Source organism: Oreochromis niloticus, linkage group LG4, assembly GCF_001858045.2.
Source record: "Oreochromis niloticus isolate F11D_XX linkage group LG4, O_niloticus_UMD_NMBU, whole genome shotgun sequence".
Classification (NCBI taxonomy): domain Eukaryota; kingdom Metazoa; phylum Chordata; class Actinopteri; order Cichliformes; family Cichlidae; genus Oreochromis; species Oreochromis niloticus.
In genome coordinates, this window is record NC_031969.2 from 21,602,932 (window position 1) to 21,621,528 (window position 18,597).

General features: G+C 37.5%; 1 protein-coding gene and 1 long non-coding RNA gene across 5 annotated transcripts; both read left to right on the forward strand.

Annotated features, from left to right (window-relative positions):
* Positions 1-290: 290 nt before the first annotated feature.
* On the forward strand, positions 291-17,725 carry LOC100698499 (immunoglobulin lambda-1 light chain). Of its 4 annotated transcripts, XM_025906254.1 has the most exons (5): positions 291-350; positions 435-549; positions 11,894-12,104; positions 16,301-16,334; positions 17,215-17,725. In XM_025906254.1, exons 1-5 carry the CDS (start codon positions 311-313, stop codon positions 17,535-17,537), a joined length of 723 nt encoding a protein of 240 aa, XP_025762039.1. In that variant the 5' UTR covers positions 291-310; the 3' UTR covers positions 17,538-17,725. The 4 variants fall into 4 exon arrangements, with proteins under 4 accessions (XP_025762039.1, XP_025762041.1, XP_025762040.1 ...); XM_025906256.1 differs by lacking the exon at positions 11,894-12,104 and having other exon boundaries at positions 435-754; XM_025906255.1 differs by lacking the exons at positions 291-350; positions 435-549; positions 11,894-12,104 and adding exons at positions 4,347-4,401; positions 4,493-4,812.
* LOC112846603 (uncharacterized) lies at positions 6,081-8,227 on the forward strand. The gene is made up of 3 exons (XR_003219634.1): positions 6,081-7,339; positions 7,774-7,995; positions 8,078-8,227. It is a non-coding gene; the product is annotated as an uncharacterized LOC112846603 (long non-coding RNA).
* Positions 17,726-18,597: the final 872 nt, after the last annotated feature.

The following is an 18,597-nucleotide window of genomic DNA, read 5'->3' on the forward strand; positions in this document are numbered from 1 at the left end:
AAACACATTAGACTCAGTTTGTTAAATGAGCCCAGTGTTGCTACCACTATTACCACCAAGTGTAATTAGTCAGTAGTAGTGGCAGTATATTATTTGACTCAAACCAGTGGCAGTGGTAAAAAGATATCTAGTAAAAGCACTTGACATTATTTATCAGAAAATATAGATAATTTAAGAGAATTTAACAAAGGAAACAATCCAGAGAGAGAGTGTGAGCGCCATAGCTCCTCCTCCTCCTAGTTGTATTAAATGGCTACTCCAGTACCTCCTCTTCTAATCTTACCGTCAAATCTCAGCTGACACCGACAACATGCTGGTGACTCTCTGTACTCTGACCACTGCTCTAACATGTAAAGAGTTTTATATACCAAATTATACAGCAAGAATTATCAGTCACTGTTTCTTTTGACTCCATGTCTTCTTGTTGTTTGCAGGTGTGAGTGGGGTGACGGTGGTGACACAGAAACCTCCTGTTTTATCAGTGAGGGAAGGAGAGACAGCCACCATGGACTGTAACCTGGGGACTGTTACTAATAGTGCTGCTCGTTGGTATAAACAGATTCCAGGAGGAGTTCCTCAGTACGTGCTGCGGTTTCATCGCAGCTACAGTTCTTCATATTATGGCTCTGGGTTCTCCTCTCCAAAATTCACATCCACTCATCAGTCAACAACAGATTATCGTTTGATTGTCAAGAATGTGGAGGAGGGAGACTCTGCAGTTTATTACTGTAAGACATGGGACAGCAACGATGCTGTATCACAGTGATTTACACTGTGACAAAAACCTCTTCACTGTTACTTCTGCTTTTTGAAATCTTTTACACATACTGATAACAAAGACATCATAGAAGCTCAGTGTAAACACACCAGCTGTTCTTAACTTTTTTTAGTGACAACCATCAGACTATTCAAATATTGTTTCACCATATGATTGACTAGTACACACAAAAAAGTTATTCATATATGGCGCTTAAATTAATTTTGATGAATCAGAAAGTAGATGTGTGAGGATAAGCATATTACAGATAAACATTTGTTCTTCCCTAAATGCTTTTATAAAAACACTTTTCATGTCAGACATGTGAGAACGAATATGAACCAGAATCACTGACGATAAGAGTTCAATCATAGATTTTTGTACTCTGTATTTTCAGATTTCCCTTTCCCTCCTGATGGTGAAAACACTTTAATATTTCTTTCTTTTTAAAATCGCCATCAGTTGTTTTTGGTCATCACATTTGCAAACAAACTTTCATTTATAATTTTCTGACATTTAGTAAGTTGTGTGATTGCAAAATTTAACAAAGGATGGTTTACACAGAACTAATGCTAAAATTACTTTATTGGCACTTTTTGAGAATCTTTAAAATCTAACAATAATTGATTTAAAATCTGAATGAAATGAGAAAGCTAAAGTGTTAGATATATCAAATAAGAAATTCTTTCTTAAGTAGTATATGAGTATAAAAGTGATTATTAAAACAAAAAATTAATTAAAAAAGAAAGAAATGAAAAAACAATCAGAAGATGATCACATTGTAACGGAGTAACAGGCAGGAGACATTGTTACCACCAATAGCTGTAAATGTAGTCAAGACAAAAATTATACATATTTTCAAAGCTTCTCCTGTTTGTTGTTTTATAAAAAGGCTCCTCCAGCACCTCCTCTCTTTATCCAACAAAGGTATTACGGCCTCTCAACGTTACGAGTCCATTCTCAGGTCACACTGAAAACTAATCTAACTGAAACCTGTCATGTTCCGTAGGAATGTCTGGGGATTTTCCAGGGTGTGTCCAGACCATCCTCCAAGGCTTACTTTTCGGCACCTCACCTGCTGCTCATCCAGGATCAGTCAGAAGGAGGATTTTAAACCTCATTGCCAGTTCATCCTGCTATCACTGGTGCTAACTTGGCTTCCTAGTGATCAATTCCATGGTCCACCGTCCTGTATCTAACACTGCTCTCTGTCCTCAGTTCCTACCAGATTCTCCTCCTGCCACTTTCACGCTTCAGTTCTGGTCCGAATTGCTCCAACTACTACAGTCAGATCTCAAACTAAGAACTTCGTATACCCGCCTGCCCTCCTGCCTGTTGTCACTCCTCTGGGACTGGATATCCTCCTTCACCGTGCTCATCACACTCTCATGGACACCTCCCCAAGGACTCATCTCCAATCTGCACCCAATAGCAGTACGTACTCACCTCTGGTCATTCTCTTGCCTTCCTGTCCAGTAACCTCCCTCTCTTCTTTTGCAGAGCTCCCTGTTCCTTGGCTCTCCATGTGCCCCCTGTGTTTAAGCACCTTCCTTGGCTCTAGCTCACCTGTTTAAGTTTCAGTTTCTAGCCATGTTCTTGTTGGCTAGAAACTGAAATGTGAACTGAGTTCACATTTTGTAAATAAACCTTGTAAATCATTCAACTCGTGTACTGAGTATGCTCTTTGGGCCCCATTTTCGTATTTCCAACAGTTCATGATAAAACTGAAATGAAATGTAAATTCTTGTAAACATTTCACTTTCTTTTTATTCTTATTTTTCTTTTTTGTTTGGTTTAGTGTTCATTCATTTCATCCATTGTAGTGTTTTACATCTGTCTATAGCCAGAGCCTATCAAATTTTTGTCATTGTTTTTTCTTTATTTCTTTAAGACCTGGAAGAATCAATAACTGGGACTCACATAGGACTCAAAAACTTGGAAGAATCCCAATTACTGGGTCCTATGTGGGAAGTAATTTTCCTATAATGTATTAAATAGATCCAACAACATTTCCTCTCTTCCTCATTTCCTGCCGTTAAACAGTGTGGTTCCAAGTACATTCTCAACACATGGCTCCTGTTGTATCAGTGACATTAAAAAATGTGTCATGTTGGTTGTTTGCATTGCTGATAATGTAAATTCAAAGTGATTGAAGAGATACTGTTAAATTTTAGTGCATAGAATATTGAGGAGGAGAATTTATCAAGAAATCATTTTCTCACAATGGTTTAAATTAATGAAGAAATACTGCACTTGGAAATAAATCTTCACACTCAGTAAAGCATCACCTCTCTACTCCAGCCGGCAGTTCAAAATTTACACTGGTCTGTGGGCTATTATTTTAGGGCTTCCAGTATAAACTGGTCTTAAGAACCTAGATTCTGGTGCTAGCTATTTGTAAATCTCTTCAGTGCTACAAAAGTTAACGGGTTATGTTATGTTCCATGTTCACTGAGGATTAATGAAATCTAGTGGACATTTGAACCCACTACACAGGATAGTTTGTGTGAAATGAATGAAATGTGTAAAAGGAGAGTGATTATTAAAGTACTCTAAAAATAAAATACTGCAAAAAAGAAAAGGTCATGTGAATATGAAGACAGATGCCATGTGGTGGAAAATGCACAGAATCCAGTAGGAATAAACAGCAACAGAATGATGGCTGATATGAATCATCAGCTGCTTTAAATATTGACCTGCAGCTGGCATTTAGTATTGACTTTGAGAACTATTTAGCTCTTGGGGCATGAAATTATGCATTATTAGGCAATTGGTTGAGTCAGTATATAAAAGAAGTTGATACATAGATTTGGATGGACTTTTATTGACACGTTCTTTTTTGCAATCAGGACAGGAAAGAGACCAGGAGGAGGGAGCAGAGGACATTAGGAGTGCAGCAGATTGGTGAGATACCAAAAGAGGAGGACAGGTGAGGAAAAGGTGAGCATCCAAAAGACAAGCGCACCATTTAAAAGGAGCTGTTATGGTGCTATAAAAGCAGATGCTATTTAGCCAGGGTTGGTAAACTACAAGTTGAGCTAAGTACTGTCAGCATACTGTCTTGCATATGAACACTTCATCAACATTTTTACTTTGTTTTCTCAAGGTTTTACTCCTGTTGCTTGAAGTATCATCAGTATCATTGTGACATCAACCTTTAGGTAGTACGTAATGTTTGATGTTTTATATTTATAATTATAATAACTTTTTAAAAGGGTCTACCTGTCTACCTGCCCACTGTCGTTTCAGTGCTACCACCAGTTTAGATTAGTCAGAGTCAGAGTCACAGTAGTGGCAGTATTACTTTTTTGAATTTTTACCAGCTTCTTTTTATTTCAAATATATAAACTTTACAAAAGAATGGTCCACACTAAGCAAAAGCTTAAATTTTCTACTTGATATCATTTAATGATAAATGTGAAGGCTCAATCTAGTGCCAGACAGAGAGAGAGAGAGAGAGAGAGAGAGAGAGAGAGAGAGAGAGAGAGAGAGAGAGAGAGAGAGAGAGAGATTCACAGCTCCTCCTTCTCCTAGTTGTATTAAATGGCTCAACCAGAACCTTTTCTTCACATTTTCTTGTCAATTCTCAGCTCACATCAACAACATGCTGCTGACTCTCTGTACTCTCATCACTGCATTAACATGTAAAGAGGACTTATACATCCAATCAGACCCCAAGAAAGATTTATTAGTCTGTTTGTTTCTCTTGACTCCATGTCTTCTTGTTGTTTGCAGGTGTGAGTGGTGTGACGGTGCTGACACAGAAACCTCTTCTATCAGTGAGGAAGGGAGAGACAGCCACCATGGACTGTAACCTGGGGACTGTTACTAATGATGCTCGTTGGTATAAACAGATTCCAGGAGGAGTTCCTCAGTATGTGCTGAGGATGTATCATGGCTGGAGTTCTCCACAATATGGATCTGGGTTCTCTGCTCCAAAATTCACATCCACTCATCAGTCAACAAAAGATTATCGTTTGATCATCAACAATGTGGAGGAGGGAGACTCTGCAGTTTATCACTGCCATACATGGGACGGCTCTGTTAATGAGCACGTATCACAGTGATTTACACTGTGACAAAAACCTCCTCACTGTTACTTCTGCTTTTTGAGATTTACACATCCTGATAACAAAGACTTAAGTGAAAGCTCAGTGTAAACTAACCACCTACAGAAAGTATTATTAAATAAATGTTATTTTTATTGACAGACATCAGAATTCAATAATGTTGTTTCACGATATGATTCACTAATACACACAAAAAAGTCAGTCCTATATGGCTCTTAAATTAGTTTTGATGAATCAGAAAGTTTAAAAATTGAACTAAGTACTGTCAGCATAATGTCTCATATATGAATACTTTATCAACATTTTCACTTGTTTTTCTCAAGGTTTTACTCCTGTTGCTTAAAATAACAAACGGTAACAAACAAGAAGAAATCAAATTTCACTGTTTGTTTATTTCAGTATCATTCTGTGACATCAAGCTCTAGGCAGTACATATTGGTTGATATTTTATATATCTATAATTATATTAATTTGACTATAAAATATGATAAATAACCTTTTAATTAAAAAGGTGCTGTTATTAACAGAAACTCCAAAAGATTTCAGCGCTGTACTAAGACCCCAATGTTTCAAGTCTCCCAATGCACCTGAACCCCCTGTTTCAATGTTACCACCAGTTTGCATTAGTCATAGTCACAGTAATGGCAGTATTACTTTTTTTATATGAGTTTTACCAGCTTCCTTTTATTTCAGATATGTAAACTTTACAAAAGAATGGTCCACACTAAGCAAAACTGAAATCTCTACTTGATTTTATTTAATGATAAATGTGAAGGCTCAATCTAGTGGCAGTGGTAAAAAGATATCCAGTTAAATGAGAAATGATAGATAATTTAATAGAATTTAACAAAGGAACCAATCCAGAAAGAAAGAGATAGAGAGAAGCAGAGAGAGAGAGAGAGAGATTCACAGCTCCTCCTCCTCCTAGTTATATTAAATGGCTCAACCAGCACATTTTCTTCACATTTTCTTGTCAATTCTCAGCTCACATCGACAACATGCTGCTGACTCTCTGTACTGTGATCACTGCATTAACATGTAAAGAGGACTTATACGTCCAATCAGACCTCAAGAAAGATTTATTAGTCTGTTTGTTTGTCTTGACTCCATGTCTTCTTGTTTGCAGGTGTGAGTGGTGTGATGGCGCTGACACAGAAACCTCCTGTTTTATCAGTGAGCAAAGGAGAGACAGCCACCATGGACTGTAGCCTAGGGACTGTTACTCTCAGTAACGCTCGGTGGTATAAACAGATTCCAGGAGGAGTTCCTCAGTTTGTACTGAGGTTTCATCATACCTACAGTTCTTCATTTTACGGCTCTCGGTTCTCTGCTCCAAAATTCACATCCACTCATCAGTCAACAACAGATTATCGTTTAATCATCAACAATGTGGAGGAGGGAGACTCTGCAGTCTATTACTGTAAGACATGGGACAGCTCTGTTAATGAGTTCGCATCACAGTGATTTACACTATGACAAAAGCCTCCTCACGGATACTTCTGCTTTTTGAGATTTTTACAAATACTGATAACAAAGACATCTTGGAAGCTCAGTCTAAACACACTACCTGTTATTATTTTTTTAGTGACAACCATCAGACTATTCAAATATTGTTTCACCATATGATTGACTAATACACACAAAAAGTTATTGACATATGGCTCTTAAATTAATTTTGATGAATCAGAAAGTAGATGTGTGAGGATAAGCATATTACAGATAAACATTTGTTCTTCTCTAACTGCTTTCATAAAAACACTTTTCATGTCAGACATGTGAAAATGAATATGAACCAGAATCACTGACGATAAGAGTTCAAACATAGATTTTTGTACTCTGTATTTTCAGGATTCCCTTTTCCTCCTGATGGTGGAAACACTTTAATATTTCTCTTTCTTTTTAAAATAGCCATCAACTGTTTTTGGTCATCACATCTGCAAACCTTCATTCATAATTTTCTGAAACTTAGTTGCATGATCGCAAAATTTAACAAAGGATGGTTTACACAGAACTAATGCTGAAACAACTTGATTGGCACCTTTTGAGAAACTTTAAAATCTAACAATACTTGATTTAAAATTTGAATAAAATCAGAAAGATAAAGTGTTAAATATAGCAAATAAAAAATTCTTTCTTAAGTAGTACATGAGTATAAAAGTGATTATAAAATTTAAAAAAACAATTAAAAAAGAAAGAAATTACGATGATCACATTTTACTGGAGTGACAGACAGGAGACATTGTCACCACCAATAGCTGTAAATGTAGTCAAGACAAAAATTATACATATTTTCAAAGCTCCTCCTCCTGTTTGTTGTTTTATAAAAAGGCTCCTCCAGCACCTCCTCTCTTTATCCAACAAAGGTAGTAGTGGCTCTCAACCTTACAAGTCCATTCTCAGCTCAAACTGAAAACATGCTGGTGGCTCTCTGTGCTCTCATCCAGTCGCTTTTTTCCCCAAGTTCCTTAGACTGCCATGACCTGGATGACTGACAGCCTACACAGATATGTTGGTAAATAATGATATAATTTCTCAACATATTCTTGTGTAAATGCTAAGAAGTCATCAGTCCATATTTTAACAAGAGGGTATATTTGTTTGAAGTTGTTGGTTGTAATAATAGTATTTACTGAGCAAGCTAGAGACTGGCCACATCTTTGCATGTGTAACGAGACTCCAAGTTTGCAATCTACAGTAATGGAAACCTGCTGCGTAGGAGTGTCTAGGGATTTTTGTGTGCGAGAGGCGTCCAGGCCATCCTCCAAGGCGGGGTTTTCAGCACCTCACTTGCTCCTCATCCAGGAACAATCAGAAGGAGGATTTTTAAACCGGCACTGCCTGCTTCTCATCGCCAGTTTGTCCTGCTATCTCTGGTGCTAACTTGGCTTCCTAGTGGACTGATCCATAGTCCTCTGTCCTGTATCTAACGCTGCTCTATGTCCTCAGTTCCTACCAGATTCTCCTCCTGCCACATTCACGCTTCAGTTCTGGTCCGTATTGCACCAACTACTACAGTCAGATCCCAAACTAAGGACCATACTCACCTCGTTCACCCGCCTGCCTCCTGCCTGTTGTCACTCCTCCGGGACTGGACATCTTTCATCGTACTCACCCAAGTGGACACTCTCACAGACACCTCCCCCAGGACTCACCATCTCCAATCTGCAAGTGAACACACCCCACACGCACCGTGTGCCTCTGGTCATTCACTTGCCTTCCTGCCCAGAAACCTCCCTCTCTTGTGTTGCAGAGTTCCCTGTTCCTTGGCTCTCCGTGTGCCTCCTGTGTTTAAGCATTTCAGCGCCCTCAATCTTCCTCGGCTCTAGCTCTGTTTAAGTTTCAGTTTCTAGCCATGTTCTTGTTTAAGTTCACATTTTGTAAATAAACCTTGTAAATAGTTCGACTCGTGTACTGAGTCTGCTCTTGGGTCCCATTCTCGTATTTCCAACAGTTCATGACAAAACTGAAATGAAATGTAAATTCTTGCACTTTTTTCACTTTTTTCTTCTTCTTATTTTTCTTTTTTGTTTGGTTTAGTCTTCATTTGTTTCATTCATTTCACTCATTGTCGTGTTTTACATCTCTCTATAGCCAGAGCCTATCAAATTTTTGTCATTTTTTTCTTTATTTCTTTAAGAGCTAGAAGAATCAATAACTGGGACTCACATAGGATCCACATAGGGCTCAAGAACTTGGAAGAATCCTGATTATTGAGTCCTACATGGAAAGTAATTTTCCTATAACATATTAAATAGATCCAACAACATTACATCTCTTCGTCATTTCCTGCCTTTAAACAGTGTGGTTCCAAGTCCATTCAACAGAGTGTCAACATGGTGGTGAAACACATGGCTCCTGTTGTATCAGTGAAATTAAAAAAAATTTCTCATGTTGAAAAATATTGAGGAGGAGAATTTATTAAGAATTTATTTTCTCACAATGGTTTAAATTAATGAAGAAATACTGCACTTGGAAATAAATCTTCACTCTCAGTTAAGCGTCACCTCTCTTTTCCAGTCGGGAGTTCAAAATTTACACTGTTCTGTGGGCTATTATTTTAGGGCTTTCAGTGTAAACTGCTCCTGGGAACATAGACTCTGGTTCTAGCTATTTGTAAATGTCAGCAGTGCTGCATACAGTAGAAGTTAACATGTTATGTTATGTTCCATGTTCACTGAGGATTAATGAAATCTAGTGGATATTTGAACACACTACACACTGTGAAATGAATGAAATGTGTAAAAGGAGAGTGATTATTAAAGTACTCTAAAAATAAAATACTGCAAATGAAAGAGAACAAGGGTAGCATGGTGGCACGGTGGTTAGCACTGTTGCCGCACAGCAAGAAGGTCCTGAGTTCAATTCCACCATCAGGCCGGGTCTTTCTGTGTGAGTTTGCATGTTCTCCCCGTGTTTGCGTGGGTTCCCTCCAGGTACTCCGGCTTCCTCCCACCATCCAAAGACATGCAACTTGTGGGGATAGGTTAATTGGATAATCCAAATTGCCACTAGGTGTGAATGTGAGTGCGTATGGTTGTCTGTCCCTGTGTGTTGGCCCTGTGACAGACTGGCGACCTGTCCAGGGTGTACCCCGCTTCTCGCCCTATGACAGCTGGGATAGGCTCCAGCGCCCCCTGCGACGCTGAAAAGGATAAGCGGAAGTGAATGGATGGAAATAGAACAAACAAATTAATAAAAGAGAAGGTCATGTGAATGTGAAGGCAAATGGTAGATGCCAAATGCACAGAATCCAGTAGGAATAAAAAGCAATAAATAATAATAATAAAAAGCAACAGAATGATGGCTGATATGAGTCATCAGCTGATTTAAATATTGACCTGCAACTGGCATTTAGTATTGACTTTGAGAACTATTTAGCTCTTGGGGCATGAAATTATGCATGATTGAGTTGATATATAAAATAAGTTGATACATAAATTTGGATGGAGGTTTATTGACACATTCTTTTTTGCAATTAGGACAGAAGAGAAATCAGGAGGAGGGAGCAGAGGAGATTAGGAGTGCAGCAGACTGGTGAGATACCTAAAGAGGAGGACAGGTGAAGAAAAGGTGAGCATCCAAAAGACAAGCACACCGTTTAAAATGAGCTGTTATGGTGCCATAAAAGCAGATGCTATTTATTCCCTCAAGGTTTTACTCCTGTTACTTAAAGTATCATGAGTATCATTCTGTGACATTAACCTTTAGGTAGTGTGTAGTGCTTGATGTTTTATATTTATAATTATAATAACTTTTAAAAGGGTCTACCAACACCTCTTGAGCCCACTGTCATTTCAATGCTACCACCAGTTTTGATTAGTCATCGTAGTGGCAGTATTACCAGCTTCCTTTTATTTCAGATATATAAACTTTATGAAAAAATGGGCCACACTAAGCAAAAGCTTAAATTCTCTACTTGATTTCATGTAATGATAAATGTGAAGGCTCAATCTAGTGCCAGAGCGAGAGAGAGAGAGAGAGAGAGAGAGAGATCCACGGCTCCTCCTCCTCAACTCAATGTACACATTCAGATTCACATTCAGATTCAGAAGACTTTATTTATCCCCAAGGGGCAATTAAGAGAAAGGCCCAAACATACTGATAACAAAGACATCAAGGAAGCTTGGTGTACAGAAAGATATAATAAATATAAAACAATTAAAATAAATTAATAATTTTTCAGTGACAAACTTCAGATTACAAATGCTGTTTCACAATTATATTGAGTAAAACAAAGTTTAAAAAGAATTGTTCATATATGGCTATTAAATTACAGTTTTGATTAATCAGAAAACAGACATTAGAGATGAACACACTGGAGGTAAATATTGTTTTCTTCTCTAACTACTTTTATAAGAACAGTTTTATGTCAGACATGGCTGTGAAAAATGAATATGAACCAGAAACACTCATGATATGAGCTTGTATATCTTTTGAAGAGTCATCAGAATAAGCTCAGAACGAAATGGGACTGAAATTATTATATTAGTTTAGTGGACATCAGACATTTGGACATCTCCACATACAGTCTAAACATAATCATTACAATTATGAAATTAGATGTCAGAATTGATTTGATTTATGAATGAAAGCTAATATCCTCTTCCAGTTCTTGTACCCTCTGTTTCTTTATGAGTTTTAGGATCTCTTCTCCCTACAGACCTTGAAAATCATGGTGGTCATACAAAATACTAAATGTAGTAGTTTTTGTTGTGGGGTATATTCATTTTTGCTTCAACCAATTTGAGTAAAACTGAAGATTTTGTGATCTAAGTTATATTATTAACCTTATTTCATGTTATGGAGATAAACAAATGTTCAATAAAACTCAGCCTTGTGAAAATTTTGGAAACTGTTCTTCTGTTCATTGAGCTACTGATTAAATTTCTACTTTTTAAATGGAGTGTACTCATTTATGCTGAGCACTGTATGTATAGACACATAGTGAGGGAGAAAGGTGACCTGAGAAGAAACACTCAGTGAATCATAGGAATCCTCCAGCTGCCTAAATCTATTGCACTGTAAAAAGGAAGGATTCAGGGTCACCGAATCCAGTCCTAACTATATGCTTCAGCAAAAAGGAAAAAAGGTTAAAAAAAAGAAAGAAAGAAAAAATAATAATGGTGTAATGGGTTGATAGGCGGGAGAACAACACAAATAGTGATAAATATAGTAAAGACAAAAGATTTTGCATATACATTTTTGATGCTCCTCCTCCTGTTAGTCATTTTATATAATGGCTCCTCCAGCACCTCCCCTCTTTATCCAACAAACGCAGTACAGTCCGTTTCGAAGCTACAAGTTCATCTTTCGTCAAACAGTGAGAACATGCTGGTGACTCTCTGTGCTCTCATCACTGCTCTAACATGTAAACACGTTGACTTATATTGCACATTTGGACACAGATTTCAGTGTGTTTCTCTTGACTCCATGTCTTCTTGTTGTTTGCAGGTGTGAGTGGTGTGACGGTGCTGACACAGAAACCTCCTGGTTTATCAGTGAGGAAAGGAGAGACAGCCACCATGGACTGTAACCTGGGGACTGTTACTGGCAGCTATTGTCGTTGGTATAAACAGATCCCAGGAGGAGTTCCTCAGTTTGTGCTGTATTTTTATCATAGCCATAGTTCACCAACCTATGGCTCTGGGTTCTCCTCTCCAAAATTCACATCCACTCATCAGTCAACAACAGATTATCGTTTGATCATCAGCAATGTGGAGGAGGGAGACTCTGCAGTCTATTATTGTAAGACATGGGATGGCTCTGTTGATGAGTTCGTATCACAGTGATTTACACTGTGACAAAAACCTCCTCACAGATACTTCTGCTTTTTGATGCTCTTTCACATCCTGATATCAGAGCCATCAAGCAAACTCAGTGTAAATTCACTACCAACAGAAAGTATTATTAAATAAATGTTATTTTTATCAACAAACACCAGCCAGACTACACTAATACACACAAAAAAAGTTATTCATATGTGGCTCTGAATATAGTTTTGATAAATCAGAAGTGCAGCGTACTGTCTCACATATGAATACTTTATCAAAATTTCTACTTGTTTTTCTCAAGGTTTTACTCCTGATGCTTAAAATAAAATAAAAAATAGTAACAACCAAGAAGAAATCAAATTTCACTGTACATAATGTTTGGTGTTTTATATTTATAATTATGTTATATTATATTATAAAATATCATAAATAAACTTTTATTTTTAATTTCACAAGATGTCACAAGTGCTATTAAATTTTTATTAATAAATCTTCAGACTACACTAAAGTTGTTTCACCATATGATTGATTAATATGCACAAAAAGGTAATTCATACATTCATATATATAGATGTGTGAGGATAAGGATATTACAGACAAACATTTTTTCCTCTCTAACTGCTTTTATATGAACACTTTTAATGTCAGACATGTAAAAATGATTATGAACCAGAAAAACTGATGATATGACTTATAGTTACTGTTTCAAAGAGTCATCTCAATAAATTAGGAATATAAAGTGACTGGCATTACAGTGCTCAAATAGATTTTCCTTATCCCTTTCACAGTCGATTGTTTTTGATATAAAGCTTTGTGTCATGTTTTTTTTTTTCTGTTTGTGTTGGCTGTGATATGCTGAGTATCTTTTACATTTTTTTCTTGTTGAATGTTCAGCCATAGATTTCTGTAGTTCCTGTACTTTTAGATTTCCCCTTCACCACTGCACCTCACTGGATTTTCACAGTGTGGAATTTGAAGGTGGAAACACGGATATATTTCTCTCGCTTTTTATACTCACTATCTACAGTTTCTAAGTCATAATATTTGCAAACAACCATTCATACTTGTTTTTGTGACATTTAGTCAGTTGTGAGATGTGACTACACGGTTTGACAAATCTTCTTTTCACTTTAGAATTCCAAAATGTAATAAAGAATAGCTGAAAGTACTTGACTGTCACATACATAGAACCTTCCCACATAGGAAGCAGGTCTGGCTCGGATCTGGTTTCAAGCCAGCACTGCTGGCTGACTTCTGGCATGATAAGACGTATGTCATCCAGATATGGGCCAGATAGCACTGTTTATGTGATGGCATGCCATATCTGGCCCGATTGTGGTTTGGTTTATATGCCCCAGGCTCATAGAAAACAGGTCTGGCCCGGATCTGGCATCGAGCTGGCACTTCTGACTGACTGGTGTCATGGCAGGGTGTATGTCAACCAGATGTGGACCAGGTCTGGCAATGATGGTACTATTTATGTTCCTATTTTCCTATTTTAGTTAGAAGACCCAAATGCCATGTTGTAATACTATACTGCTATGGTAGCCAATGTTTCAAATGCAGGTTTAACAGATTTGTGAGTGTATACTTTATCCAAAACCTAGTGAGGGTTTACTCATGTTTACCTCTGGGTGGCTGTAGCTCAGGCAGTAGAGCAGGTCATCTACTAATTGCAAGGTTAGTGGTTTGATCCCTGGCTCCACCACTCTGCGTGTCCAGATTGTGAATGTGTATGAATGTAGTTAAGAAGCACTCAGCTTAGAGAAAGTGTGTGATTGGGTGAATATGGCGAATATATAAGAATCAGTCTGAACAGAGTTTACTTTTGCACTATTATGTTCCGGCACATAGAATAGAATATTCTTTATTGTCATTGTCACAAGTACAATGAAATTGAGAGATGTCTCTGATCAGTGCAACATTCACAAAAATAAATAAATACTTAAAAACTATGTTGTAAATACTATAGAGAATAAAATAAAATACAATCTTCTCATACAGTAAATGCACCCAAGCAATCCAGGCCTAATGCCACATACAGTCACTCGACATACGTCCTAGTTGATATATCACTCAACAATCAAAACATTCCAACAGCAGGGCATAAATAAATGACAGCAGGGACAGTGAACGTCATCTACTCTTGGTAGCATTGAGACAGGATATTGCAATTGGGTAGAAACTGTGTTTGAGTCTGTTAGTCCTTGTGTATATTGTTCTATATCGTTTGCCTGAAGGCAACAGTTCGAACATGGAGTGTCCAGGGTGTGAAATGTCTTTTATAATGTTATGAGCTCTTTTGAGGCAGCGAGAACTGTGTAGATCTTCCAGTTTGAGGAGAGGGAAGCCGATTGTTCTTTGGGCAGCGTTGATTACTCCCTGTAGTGCTTTCTTCTGAGCCACTGTGCAGCTAGCGTACCAGATGCCTATGCAGTATGTTAGTATGCTTTCGATGGAGGCTCTGTAAAAAGACACCAACGTCTCTGTGTGATGTTGTTCTTTCTGAGTACTCTCAGAAAGTACAGTCTCTGTTGTGTCTTTTTCAGTAGCTCAGAGGTGTTCACACTCCATGATAAGTTTCCCTCTATGCTGACTCCCAAGAAGCGGAAGTCTGCCACCCTCTCCACACAGTCGTCGTTGATGATTAATGGTTGGATTTCTGTCTTACGTCTTCTGTAGTCGATTATGAGTTCTTTAGTCTTTTTCGTGTTTAAGAGAAGGTTATTATCCTTACACCATGAAGACAGCCGCTCCACCTCATCTCTGTAGACATGTTGTTATTACATGGCTTAATTAAGGTACACATTAGGCTGACATCTGGGGCCAGAGCTGAAACTGTTCTGGGCCAGCACAGGACCACCAGTGTGTCTGCAACTGGCCTTGTGCTGGCCCATGTGTGGGCCACCTCTGGCAAACCAGATCTGGGCCACCAAAGGGCCGTTATTCTTTGCGGTATGTGGGCCACGTGTAAGCACATTATGTGGGCCAGATCCGGACCATACCAATTTTGCTATGTGGGTTTTTGTCATGTGTGGCTGTGTGGCAGGCAGAATGAGGACCCACATGAAGGACTCACGAAAAACCAAGGAGGGAACTCAGGGAGGCAGCTTTAATGCTGTGTCAACAAACTTAAATAATACAAACAGAGGAAAAGAAAAAAAACTTAGAAACTAGGAACTAGGAACAGAAAAACTCGAAAACTAAGGAACTATGAACAGACTCAGAAGTAACCTGGGTGACAAGGAGCTCAGAGGAACATTCACAGCACACAGGGTAATGACACAACACCTGCAATAGAAAAAAACACAGGCAAATACACCAGGGGTTAACGAGGGAATGGGAAACAGGAGGAAAACACAGCTGGGACTAATCATACATAACAAGACGGGGCAGAAGCAAGACTGAAACCACTGAACACAGGACATAAAACAGGAAATACAAGACAGGCACGGAGACACAGATTTTATAAGGAGAAACGGCTGAAAGGGAAGAGCGAACACAGAGCACAGAGACAAGAGTAACTAAACATGAAACGTGGAACACGGGGAAGGTTAAGGTAACAGAAAGCTGAGGACTATAACTAAGAATGTAACAGAAGCAGAAAACAATAATGGGAATAAAACCATGAAAACCAACAAATCAAATGATATAGCTAATCAGAATACTTTATTAATCCCTGGGGAAATTATGTAATTATGTAATTAATTAATCAATTACATAATTATATAACTAATCAAACTAATCAAAAACACAACATGCTGGAATCCAGACCCAGTACCATGACACTTTCAGCTTTAAAATCTAACTTTCTGATTTCATTCAGATTTTAAATCTATTATGGTTAAAGTTAAAGACATCAGTGTGAGATAATAAATCATATTCACTGCTTCAGCTTAGTCTTATGAGTAACAAGTTACAAATGTACTGTGTGATGCAGATGTGGATAAAGACATGAGAAAAACTGTGTTGCTCACATCTCAATCTGATTTGGACTTAAAAAAAAAGAAAAACAAACTTGAATGTGACAATAAAGTAAAAACTCAGTCATTCAATGTGTTAGGAAATATAAGCAGACTGATGAGGGGAAAATAAAGATGACAGTGAAAGTTGGTCTCAACAGGATGTTTCAGTTCCTCTCCCCTCATCAGTGACAGTCAGGAGGTTTTTGTACAGCCATGTATACAAACTGAATCACTGTGGTATTCGGACAAGGCACCAAGCTGATTGTGACAGGTAAGTGCTTTTAAACTGATTATAAAGCAGGAGAGATCTTCTTCATATTATTCAGTGTTTATGTTTTGATATCTTATGTTTCGGATTTTTATTCATCAATTATTAATATTCAAAAGAAGCCTTGAAATACAAGAACCTTCTTTTATTCACTTCTTCAGAACTGAAAAAGCTGAAGTTGAAGTTGAATTCAACTTGAATTACATTCAGTTAAAGTAATTCTTTAACTTTGTGATTAGAGACAGATATTGATCTCTGTCATTCCTATTAACCTTTGATGAGACATTGTTTAAAGACAAAATGTGAAAATAATTCAGTCTTCATTAGTAGTAACTAATCTAAAAGTCAAATCTCAAAAAGGCAAAACACTAAATTAAAATTGACATTCTGACCTTAATCTGGTTCAGTTTTAGAGCCAACTGTATTCTGTTTAACGTTTATCATAGCTGGTTTTGTTTTATTTCACATTAAAGAGTTTCAGACTAAAAAATACTGACTGATGTAAATGTTTATGTGTTTGAAATGTAACATTTCTACTGCTTTAGATACTCTTGATTTGTAGTTTTCTTGGAAGATATTAATTTGTTCAGTTTACTCAATTTTGTTATTTTATAGTAAATTGCTTCATGATGATGTTGTAGGACATAACCTGAAATGGTTTTCTTGTTTGTGTGTTTGTACATGAAATCTCAGCTGCTATAGAGGATTGGTTCTAATTTGGCAGAAGCTAAATTTTTTCACGGCTACAATAAGTTATCATTTATAATAGCACATAGATTATATTCATGCACTGCTGTCTGTTACACAGTTCTTTTCTTAAAAACTTTTCTAGTATTTAATTGATTTATTTCAATGTTTCTGAATGTTCTTCATGTATTTTCAGGCTCCAGCCTCCCTCCTCCTGTCCTGACAGTCTTCCCTCCGTCCAGTGCTGAGCTCCAGTCCAACACAGCTTCTCTGGTCTGTCTGTCCAGTCAGTCTGTGCCTTTTGCAGATGTGAGCTGGTTGGCTGGTGGGAGTCCAGTGAGCAGTGAGATCTCTACCAGCACTGCTGTTCAGAGACCAGACCAGACTTACCAAATCAGCAGCTCTCTGACCATCCAGACATCAGACTGGAACATGGATAAGGTTTATACATGTAAAGTGTCTTTGGGCTCGCAGACTTCAGAGAAAACCATCAAGAAGTCAGAATGTTCCACTGAGTAGTAGAAGGGTCAGAATCAGCATTTAACATCTATCTGGCTCTTTAATGCTTTTGGCATTTGTTTAGTTCTCATTTTCATGTCATAAAATACGAGCAGTTACTGTTGTGACTGTTTGATTTATGTGCTCTACTGACCTTTGCTATATGTTTATTCAGCAAAATAATAATAAAAAAATATTGTAACAAAATGCTTGATGTGCATCCTGTATTTCCCCTTTTTGTCATATTTCTTGTTCTAGTTTAACTTACCTGCAATAGTAAAGAGGTTTGAAAAAAGATGAGTATTAAATGAAACTGAATTTTCTTTGACTGTCAGTGAAGCATCATCAATTTTACACCTCCTTCTCTCTATTTCCAGGATGCACCTGCGGACTTCTTGTCTGTTTTTAGAGTTTTATGCAAATCAAGTGGTGAGATTCTAAGTGTCAAGTAAGAGGGGACTGTCTACGACTGAAAACATTCTCAAATGTAAATCATTTATTTTCATATAACAATGCTGTTTGACAGGCCTCATACTCTGAAAATATTTTTTTTGACTTTAAGCCTGGATAATACATAAGGCTAAAATAAAGCAGGGAGTAGTATCTTGCTCAAGAATATTTGACATTACGACTCGAGCAGACAGGGATCAAACCACCAATCTTCTGATCAGTAGCTGACCTGATCTACCTCCTTAGCTACAGGAGGCATTGTTGTGTATGTATAACAAATATGTAGGACTGCTTTCTTGCAATTACACAGTTTCTCCAAAATTAGAAGCAGTCAGAACACAAGTACCACCCATTGTAAACCTCCCCTATGGTTATAAAAGATAAGGTACTATGTGTGTATGTGTGTGCACGTGTATGCATGTGTCTTTGATCCTACAGTTTGAACTAAGACAAATTTAAGTAACACAATGACGATATTTAACAATTTGACTCCAACAGTGATGATGTGAGGTTTAATGTGTGAATAATGTGTGTTTGTTCTGGTGCTTTTGTTTAAAGTATAGGTAGACATGATTACAAACTGATTGATGGGGAAATTATCTGTAAATTATACCAAGGCCTTCAGAAACAA